Below are 10466 nucleotides of genomic sequence, written 5' to 3' on the forward strand. Positions count from 1 at the left end.
CGAATATCAATATATTTAATTTTATGTATTATATGATAATTTAAAACAGTAAAAAAAATTCAAACAAAGATGATAGGATAATTGTATTTCTCAATCTTAACCAAATCTTCTAAATATCTATATTTTTAAATATAGAATATCCGGTTCATAATTTCAGATATATTTTGACCCGATCCAAAAAAGATATGAAATATCTTGTGTAAGATTTATGAAGGAAATTTCTTATCGGATCGGATACCAAATTTGTCAGATAACAATTTAACCCATCGACTAACAAATGTACATAAAAAATACTAGTATATATATATTATATGGTGCACCTTCTTTACAGCTTCTCTTTGATATGTGATATATAAACATATCGATTCATGTTCTATAAGTGTGGATCTCACATCATATCGTCTTTGGTATAAATCTTAAGATGTACCCAACAATGTAACATCCCAAATGTAATAGCCTAAACCAACCCATTTTGTTAAAAGAAAAGTCAGCCCATGAAAGGCCCAAGTATTAATACAAACGAGAAAAGGGTTTTATACGTGTGTGTTATGTGCTTCTCATTCGTTAGCCGCAAAGAGAGAAAGGTTGAGCAACCTGATAACATGGGATTTTTGCCCATATTTGCTATTGTTTTCTTATGTTTTAGGGAACATTTGGAGTGATTTCAGAGCTAAGAAGGAATTATTCAAGTATTTATGGAGCCAAGAAGGTTTTAAGAGTTTTTGAGCTTTAAAGACCAAAAAGCGATCAAAACCCGTTTCAAGACAGTTTCTATACGTCAGAAGTATGGCGACCGTTCGAGGTCTTCTCGATTACAAAATCAAGAGATCTCGGTGGTTGTGGAAAGCTAGAAGAGTCAAAATTCGCCTCGGAGTAAAATCAGAGCTTTTCATTTAGCCGTTCAGAAGTTATGACCAGAAGAGTGAAGACATGTCCAAACCGGCCAGAAGCTATGCAACCGTTCCAGAGCTTCTAGACCGCACCTGTCACAAGGGCCGAGCCCGGGCTGCCTCCTACTCTCCACCTCAGTCACTAAGGCCTCTACCCTGTCCAGAGACGTGAGTTGCACTTAACCTAATTTACGGGTAAAGACGCTTTTACCGCTAAACCTAATCCTTGGTCCCCGAAACCTATAAATACATGTTGAGAGCCCTAACCCTAGGTGTGTCTTCGAAGTGCCTCTCAAGTCTCCACCAAGCTCGTCCCTGCCCCTGCAGCCATCGTTCCTTGAAGCTTTGAAGTCCACCAAATCTCTCTCTTTTCTCTTGTTTACTCTAAGATCTATTAAGGTGAAGTCTTACCTTTTGTATTCTACATTCAAATAAGTAATCTCTAAACCCTATTCAGTTCTTATTCTTCTTTTTCTTATGAGTTTATCAAACCTTACTTTGATGATCTCTTTAACCATGCTAGAGTAGTTTTCTAGTTGGGTTTAAAGGGTTAATCAAAGGGGGGACATGATCGATCATCTAGGTGGCGATACTTAGGGTTTTGTTTGATCGTTTACACTGTATTCTTTCTAAGTAAGTTGTTTCTTAATGCATGTAGTTAGATTCATGTCCTAAATCGTGATCCAAAGTGTTTAAATTGCTCACAAGGTTGTTTAATACGCTAGACCTAGCTTACGAATGTGTATCGTGTTATAACAAGCACACACCACTTAGTTATAGGGCTTTATGGACTAGAATCGAACATTGATCTTATTGCTTTGATATATGCGTCGTTGCCTGCGTAGGTTGAGTAACGGAGTATAAGGATTTTAGCCGACTTATCCTATAACCTAGTATAAGCCGAATCTTAGTGTTTCGTATGTCCAAGACTTGGAAGCAAACAAACCTAATTCTAGTATTTCTTAGATAGCGATCATTGAAGCCCCTGCGATACCCTTGATGCCCAACGTTTGTTTCCTATTGATTTCTTGCGTTTATTTTACTTGCTTTCTTTACTTGCTTTCATTTACTTTTACTTGCAATCGTGACACCAACCAACAACCCCTCTTTATTGTCTTGTCCTAGCTTTACTTTGTCTAACGACTTGTCCGAACTACTTCTCTCTCTGTGGATTCGATACCCTAAGTACTACGATTGATTGATGTGCATTTGCAGCTTATTGGTTGTGTTATTTAGGAATTTTAAAACCTGACACCGCACATCAAGTTTTCGGCGCTGTTGCCGGGGAGAGATTGTTAGTTCCACAAGTTTGAGGACTAGAGTAAACTCTACGACTTTTGCTTTTTAATTTTTAGTTTTGATTTTCACTGTTTCAGGAAACCTTAAGGATGATTCCAAGAGTGTTGGAGTCGGATCCCACACATTTTTGGTAGGATCCACTTGGATCTGTCTATGTCATTATTACATAATAATCCTCTTGGAAATAAAGACATTTTATTATAAGAATCGAGCTTAACCAGTGAGGAGTTCGGTTCAGTCTAGTAGAAGAGCTCGATCCTTGCCAGTATGGAGTTCGCTCTTATTCGACAAACAGTTCGCATAGAGAAAGGCCGAAGCGAGGAGAATATTGTTCGAGGCTCGCGGTAGCGTCAAAATGCGGGAGTTCGGAGTCAGCAAGAAAGAGTTCGGAAGATCCATGCGAAGCCCAAGATAGTTCAAATTCAAGCCGTTTCGGTCAAATTGTAACCTACATGATTAATGCGGATCAATGCGATTATGAGTAGTAAATGACCGCATTGATCATGTTTTCTCTATAAAAACAACCTCAAACGCATGTGTTTGAGGGGACGAATTTTTTTACTCATTACTTCTAAGCAATACAATATACTTTCTCTCTTTATTACTTTGGCAAGGCATTTTGTACTTCGTTCTTGTCAAATTTCTTTACTTCTTTTCTTGGTTATTTTCCCTTTCGAATTCTCATATTCATTTTCTGATTTTATAAGAGTTTTTCTCCACTGAAATACTTAAAGACAATCGAGTGTGAATCTACATCCACATTTTGGCGCCGCCTGTGGGGATCTACCACAAAACTCTTTAATCCTTTTTTCCCAACCAAGAAACTATGGCTGATCAGCAAGCATTGAGCGATGCAATTGCCTTGCTTACTCAGACAACCACCGATCTGACCAGTCAGATGGGTACACTTGTTGGTGCCAACACCACTCTTAGTAAAAGGTTGAACTCAATCGAGCAAACCTTAACGAGTGTTCAAACCACCCAAACAAATTTGTCAAACACGCAAAACGTTGTTTCAAGCCGTTTAGATAAATTGTCCTCAGCGCGAACAACAACGCATCAGCACAGGCTATTCGCGATTCCCGCACAAAATAGGCCTGGGATTACTCAAACTCCTCCAATAGCCCAGCCAGCTAGTACTAGCAATCAGGCAGCCGCATGGGATGGGACTAACCCAACCGGGGAAGAAATTCCCCAGGGTCAGGGAAATCTTCCTATTGACGACGGATTCCTTATGGAAGATCCTAATGTCACCCTATCAGATGATTTCATCAAAGTTCGTCAAGAGCTTAATGAAATGAAGTCGAAATTTCATCAGGCGACCAGTTCGGCGCCTGAAATCGATCGAGTAATCGAAAAAACTCGTCGAACACCCTTTACCTCGAGAATCTCAAACCTTCGGATCAAAGATTCTCGAAAGGTTAAGTTACCAACTTATGATGGTAAAGGAGATCCTAAAAATCACCTCGCTGCTTTTCAGATCGCGTAGGCAGAATTGATCTAGAACAGGCGAGGAAGATGCCGGATTTTGCAAACTATTTTCCGAGAATCTATCCGGACCGGCTCTGCTATGGTTCACTCAGTTAAGGAATTGTCCTCTGCATTCCTAAAACAATATTCCATGTTTATGGAAAAGGCAACTTCTGATGCAGATCTTTGGAATCTAACCCAAGATCAGAATGAACCACTTCGCAAATATATCGCTAAATTCAAAGAAGTGATAGCCAAAATTCCTGGGGTATCGCATGCTGCTGCCCTATCCGCTTTACGGAATGGACTCTGGCACGAATCCTGATTTCGGGAAGAACTCATTGTCAATTGTCCAAGCACCATCCATGATGCTCTCTTCCGAGCTAACAATTGGATGGAGACAGAGGAAGAAAAACTTAGTCTCGCTAAGAAGCATCGGCCAGCTAAATTAGTCGTTGCAAATCCGACGAAAAAGTTCGAACCTAAAGATCAAAAAAGGTTCGGAGTTAATCCTGCTACTAATGCTGTAGGAAAACCCTCCCCAAGCAGAGGAAGATACAATCCTCCTAATACTTGGGTTAGAGATGAAAGTGCCTATTGCGATATTCACAAAGTAAATGGGCACTCCACCAAAGATTGTAGCGTACTCAAAAAGCACCTCACCGAACTGTGGGCAGCTGGAGAGCTCGCTAATTTCAAGATGGAGGAATTTGTTGAGTCTTATCACAAAGAAAAAGAAGAATCCGAAGTTTCTAATCCTCCTGAAAAGAAACATAAGCCCAATGGGCCCGGAACTCCGAACACTCCTAAGAAAAGGATCGATGTTATAATGGGAGGATCCAAATTATGCCGAGATTCGATCAGATCAATCAAAAGGCATAAAAAATCAGCAGCGATTCAAACCGCTATGGGTTTTCAGTCAAATGAACAAATACCTTCTATCTCTTTTGACAATTCGGACGCCCAAGGAATAACAGGGCCTCATGACGATGCTCTTGTGATAACCTTAGATGTTGCAAACTTCGAAGTGACAAGGTGTCTAATTGATACTGGAAGCTCGGTAGATCTCATATTTCTAAGCACTTTGCAAAGAATGAGAATCAGTAAAGCCGGCATTATCGGTCCACCGGCACCATTAGTAGCTTTCACGAGTGACACATCTATGTCCTTAGGAAACATAAAACTACCAGTGCTCGCCGCAGGGGTTCCAAAAATTGTAGAATTTATTGTTTTCGACCGACCGGCCGCTTACAACATAATTCTCGGAACTCAGTGGATATACCAGATGAAGGCAATACCTTCAAATTACCACCAATGTGTGAAATTTCCGACTCCCGGAGGAATCGGAACCATTCGAGGAGATCAGGAAACATCGCGTTCTTGCTACCTCATGGGACATCGCTTAAAGCTCAAATAGCAATTAATGATAAACGCTAAGCAGGAAAGCATCTCGCGTTACCCAAGTGGTCTCAATTCGAATGAAGTTACCACAGAAGTTGAAATTGATTCCGAATTTCCAGATCGAAAAGTAAAGATCAGCACTACTTTAGATTCAGAAATCAAAGATCAATTGGTAACATTTCTAAAAGAAAATAAACTTACTTTTGCCTGGTCGGCGAAAGATATGCTCGGAATCGACAAAAGTATCATTACCCATGAACTAAACGTCGATCCCAGTTTTAAACCAATAAGGCAAAAGAGAAGAAAACTGGGTCCTGACCGAGCTCAAGCGGTCAATGACGAAGTTGATAAGCTTTTGAAAATTGGTTCTATTAGAGAAGTAAAATACCCGGACTGGTTAGCAAACCCCGTGGTAGTCAAAAAGAAGAATGGAAAGTGGTGAGTATGTGTCGATTTCACTGACATTAACAAAGCATGTCCGAAAGACAGCTTCCCTCTCCCTCATATTGATCGGCTTGTAGAATCAACTGCCGGAAACAAACTCTTGTCATTTATGGATGCATTTTCTGGATATAATCAGATCATGATGAATCCCGAAGACAAAGAGAAAATGTCCTTCATAACAGATAGAGGAATCTACTGTTACAAAGTTATGCCATTCGGTCTAAAAAATGCCGGAGCAACATACCAGCGTTTAGTTAACAAAATGTTCGCAGAACATTTGGGCCAAACGATGGAAGTCTATATTGATGATATGCTCGTGAAATCTCTTAAGAAATCCGAGCACATCACTCATCTTGAGCAATGTTTCAAAATTCTGAATGAATTCGGAATGAAACTAAATCCAGCTAAATGTTCTTTTGGTGTTCCTTCCGGAGAATTCCTAGGATACATAGTCACGGAAAGAGGAATAGAAGCAAATCCCAATCAGATTAACACTTTCCTCACGATGCCTTCGCCAAAAAACATTAAAGAGGTCCAACGATTGACGGGCAGAATTGCTGCGTTGAATCGTTTTGATCTCAAAATCTACCAATAAATGTTTCCCCTTTTATCAAATTTTAAAAGGAAACAAGAAATTTCGGTGGGATGATCAATGCGAAGCAGCTTTCCAAATGGATCGAAGCTGAAGCTTACATAAATATACAAGATTCTGTGGTAAAGACATTCTTGTGGAAACACATTATTTGTCGCCATGGAGTTCCTTACGAAATAGTAACGGACAATGGTCCACAGTTCATTTCAAATGAATTTGAAGATTTTTGTTCCTCTTGGGGGATAAAACTTAGCTATTCGACGCCGAGGTATCCTCAAGGAAATGGGCAAGCTTAAGCTTCCAATAAAACCATTCTTAGCAATCCTAAGAAACGTTTGAATGCTCGAAAAGGTGGTTGGTACGACGAGCTGCAACATGTGTTGTGGGCATATCGAACAACCCCGAGACGAGCAATGGGAGAAACTCCATTCTCATTAGTATATGGGATGGAAGCAGTAGTCCCAGCTGAGCTGAATGTTCCCGGTTTACGCCGGAGCGAAGCTCCACTTAACGAAGAACTGAATTCTAAATTATTAGAAGACGTTCTCGATACAATTGATGAAAGGCGAGACCAATCCCTTATTCGACTTCAAAACTATCAACAGTTAACCGCTCGATACTATAATTCAAAGTTGAAAAATAGACTATTAAATGTAGGAGACTTTGTTTAAGACGAGTATTCGATAACACAAAAGAGAAGGAGCTGGGAAACTCGGTATTAACTGGGAAGGCCCTTATCAAATCACAGAAAAAATCCGAAATGGTGTATACCGTTTAAAAGACTTTGACGGAAATCCCGTTCAAAGGCCTTGGAACATCATCAACTTGAAAAAGTTATATTGCTAAAACAAACATATCGAACTATGATTTGGCTTGAACCTATTTTGGGTACGTAGAAAGCTCGCTCAACAAGAGTCCAGCTATAAAAATAAAAATATTACTCCAATCATGGAGTCTTGTTTTTAATAAGCTCGATCTTTTAGCATAAATATTAAAGTACGTTGCGAACAATGTATGAAGAAGTATTTTTAGATAAAGCAAAAACCAGATCTAGAAGGGTCTTGGATTACGGAATAGCTCTGCTCCTTAGCCTGCGAGGTCAACGATGCTCAGGATACAACTTGGCATGTTTCCGTACTCCTGTAGACCTATCTCGATCCAATCAGAGGGATGGGCTTCGAGGCGATAAAGCTCGCGAGCAATATCGAGGTGATGAAGCTCGCGAGCAATATCGAGGCGACGCTTCTCTAGTTCCATTCTCTTTTTTCTAATCTCTTTTTTCTCATCTTCGAGCTCGTTATGCCGAGTAATAAGCTGGAGGAAACAAAACGCTTCGTTGAACAAACAACGAAAGGAGTCAGGTTACTAGGTTGAACAATACCTTGTTAATAAACTCTTTAGCCTTGACATGAACTTGAGCTAATAATCTCTCGATTAACACGTTTGGAACCTGAATGCTGGTCCCCCACCCTAATGAGCGTGACTCATCTGGTTCGCCGGTTGCTTCCGTTTTTACAAGCCCGATGTCTAACGTTTCCGGAAAATCATCGCTTATCTTTTTAAAAGAGTCAGAGGGATTCTCTGGAGAATTACCTTCCTTGAACATTTTTGTAGAATTGTTGTTGATCAAATTCAATAATGAGCTACACCTACTTTATGACACGATCTCCCGAGGACTCGGTACTCTAAAGTTGAGCAAGGGATAAAGGTGGCTGCGAAGCCGTGAGGATGGATAGATGATCTCGATCTAGAGACGACACACGACTCAAAGACGAGAGAATGGATCGATGGATATCACAAAAGTTTGCGGAAGAACTTCATGATACCGAAACTTAGATCCTTTGGATATACGCACCAAAAGAGACACTACAGGAAAAACGCGTATTAATAACATTTGAAGATAGCGTTTCCTATGTTAATGCTATTGTTATTGTTTGTCCTGTTAATTGATAGCGTTTCTTGAAAACAAACGCTATGTTTTGTTACGCGGCAAAAAGCAATTCTGATCCCGCCTAATTATCTGTGTATTCAATAGCATATCCATTATTTCAATGCGATAACATTGTCAACCGCGAAATAAAAATTTTGTTGACCGCGAAATAAATTGTTGACCGCCAAAGAAAAGGAAAATTTGGGTAAAAAATAAACCCAATCGATTAAAAATTAGGGTTCTGTCTTAAGAAAATACCCCTTTCTCTCTCGTTTTCCTCTTGTTTCTCAATCGACATTTCACTTTGATTTCTTGCTCCTAATTTGTATTCTCTGTTTCGATCTAAAAAATTTCAACACAGTGTCGTTCCTTTCTTTGTATCAATCTCTCTTTCAATCTCTCTTTCTCTCGATCTCTCTATCAATTTCTCTTTGTCTCGATCTCTCTATCAATCCCTCTTTGTCTCGATCTCTCTATCAATCTCTCTTTGTCTCGATCTCTCTATCAATCTCTCTTTGTCTCGATCTCTCTATCAATCTCTGTCTTCGTCATCTGGGTCGGTGGAAATCGAATTTGTTTGGTCGATTTTAGCATTGAAGGTAAAATAATGGTTGAGTTTTCAGATTTAAACTATATGTTTGGTCGAATTGGTGAAATTTGGGAATTTGAGATTTAAACTCAAAGTTTAGTTAGTCGATTTTCAATTTGTTAATTTGATTTAATTGTTTTGATTTTGATAATCGATTTCTAATATGTCTGTATATATTTGACTGTTTTTGCAGTTCAGTTTCGAACCAGAAGAAGTAACAGGTATGTGTGATTTTGTTTCTAAGATTAATCTGAGTTGTGTTTTTTTCTAAGGTAGTGATTATGTCAATATCTTTTTGCAGACAGTCTTCAAAGTTGCAAGGTTCTGTTGTTGGCGATTGTTTTTACTCCGTAAGCTGTTATTTTCTAACTCATTTGTTTCACTGCAAGTATGTGTTGATTTGATTAAAAGTTAGTTGAGTGTCTTATACTTTGAATTTATCATCATAAATTGTAAAATCGGTGGTGGAGCTGTGGTCCTATTGTTGTGTTATGGACAAGGCATGGGTGTGGCTTCCAAGGTATGAGTTTCTTTGAGATATGAACTTTTGTATTTTCATTCATTGATTGATAACAAATACTTTTGTGGTCTGATTATAATGATATGAACTCTGTATGGTCTGATTTAACATATAGGGCTAGCCGAGAGTATGTGGAAGGAGGAACAAATTTTGTGACTGCATCATCAAGGAGGTTGGGGAATCCATCTGAAATTTTCTGTCCCTACATCGATTGCCGCAATGTTTGCCATCAACTTGTAGACACAGTAGTGGACCATCTTGTGATCAAGGGTATGGATAAGAAATACATGAGGAATTCGTGTTGGAGTATGCATGGTGAAAGAAAGTCTGATATTTCTGATAGTGTTCCCACATCAGAAACTGAGGCTTATGATTTGCGTAGGACGGCTTATTTTACTGGTGAAGGCAGTCCAGAGCCATTAAACAACATTGGAGGAGAAACTGAGGAGGGTGAAACTACAGAAGACTCTGAGTTTAGGAAGAAGTTGAGAGATGTTGAAACTCCATTATACTCGACGTGCTCTAATTACACCAAAGTTTCTGCGATAATGGGCCTTTACCGCATCAAAGTGAAGAGTGGAATGTCAGAGAACTATTTTGATCAGCTATTGACGATAGTCCATGACATGCTTCCTAAAGACAATGTTCTGCTAAAGTCTACAGATGCAATGAAGAAGTTCTTGAAGATTTTTGGGTTTGGATATGATGTCATTCATGCATGCAAGAATGACTGTATCCTCTATCGGAAACAGTTTGATAAGATGGAAAGCTGTCCTAGATGTAGTGCTTCTAGATGGGAAATGGATAAGCATAGTGGTGAGGAAAAGAAGGGTATTCCAGCGAAGGTCCTTAGATATTTTCCAATCAAGGACAGATTTAGGAGGATGTTTAGATCAAAAAGGATTGCTGAGGAGTAGCGTTGGCATTCGAGTAATGCAAGTGAAGATGGTACAATGAGACACCCTGTTGATTCTATATCTTGGGCTCAGGTGAATCAGAAATGGCCAGAGTTTGCTCTTGATCCAAGAAATCTTCGTCTCGGTCTTTCTACATATGGGATGAACCCTTTCTCCATTCAGAACTCCAAGTATAGTACTTGGCCAGTATTGTTGATTCCTGGTCCAACAGCTCCCAGCAACAATATTGATGTCTATCTTGCACCATTGGTTGATGATTTAAAGGATTTGTGGAATGAGGGTATTGAGGTCTACGATGCATTTTTGAAAGAGAATTTCACACTTAGAGCTATGTTGTTGTGGAGTATCAGTGACTATCCTGCGTTAGGGACCTTGTCTGGATGTAAAGTGAAAGGGAAACAAGCGTGTAATGTA

The 10466-nt window shown here is 39.4% G+C and overlaps 1 protein-coding gene across 1 annotated transcript; it reads left to right on the forward strand.

Annotated features, from left to right (window-relative positions):
• Positions 1-8819: 8819 nt before the first annotated feature.
• On the forward strand, positions 8820-10234 carry LOC110226762. The gene is made up of 3 exons (XM_021019377.1): positions 8820-8836; positions 8917-9135; positions 9251-10234. Exons 2-3 carry the CDS (start codon positions 9107-9109, stop codon positions 10050-10052), a joined length of 831 nt encoding a protein of 276 aa, XP_020875036.1. The 5' UTR covers positions 8820-8836; positions 8917-9106; the 3' UTR covers positions 10053-10234.
• The last annotated feature ends 232 nt before the right edge of the window (positions 10235-10466 follow it).

The sequence above is a fragment of the Arabidopsis lyrata genome, assembly GCF_000004255.2.
Source record: "Arabidopsis lyrata subsp. lyrata unplaced genomic scaffold ARALYscaffold_29, whole genome shotgun sequence".
In the NCBI taxonomy this organism is placed as follows: domain Eukaryota; kingdom Viridiplantae; phylum Streptophyta; class Magnoliopsida; order Brassicales; family Brassicaceae; genus Arabidopsis; species Arabidopsis lyrata.

What these genes read in the sequence shown, in the direction of transcription:
- LOC110226762 (XM_021019377.1), top strand. Translation starts at nt 9,107, where the DNA reads ATGGACAAGGCATGGGTGTGGCTTCCAAG. An exon ending in GCATGGGTGTGGCTTCCAAG is followed by an intron (nt 9,136 to 9,250) that starts GTATGAGTTTCT and finishes TTTAACATATAG; the next exon opens with GGCTAGCCGAGAGTATGTGG.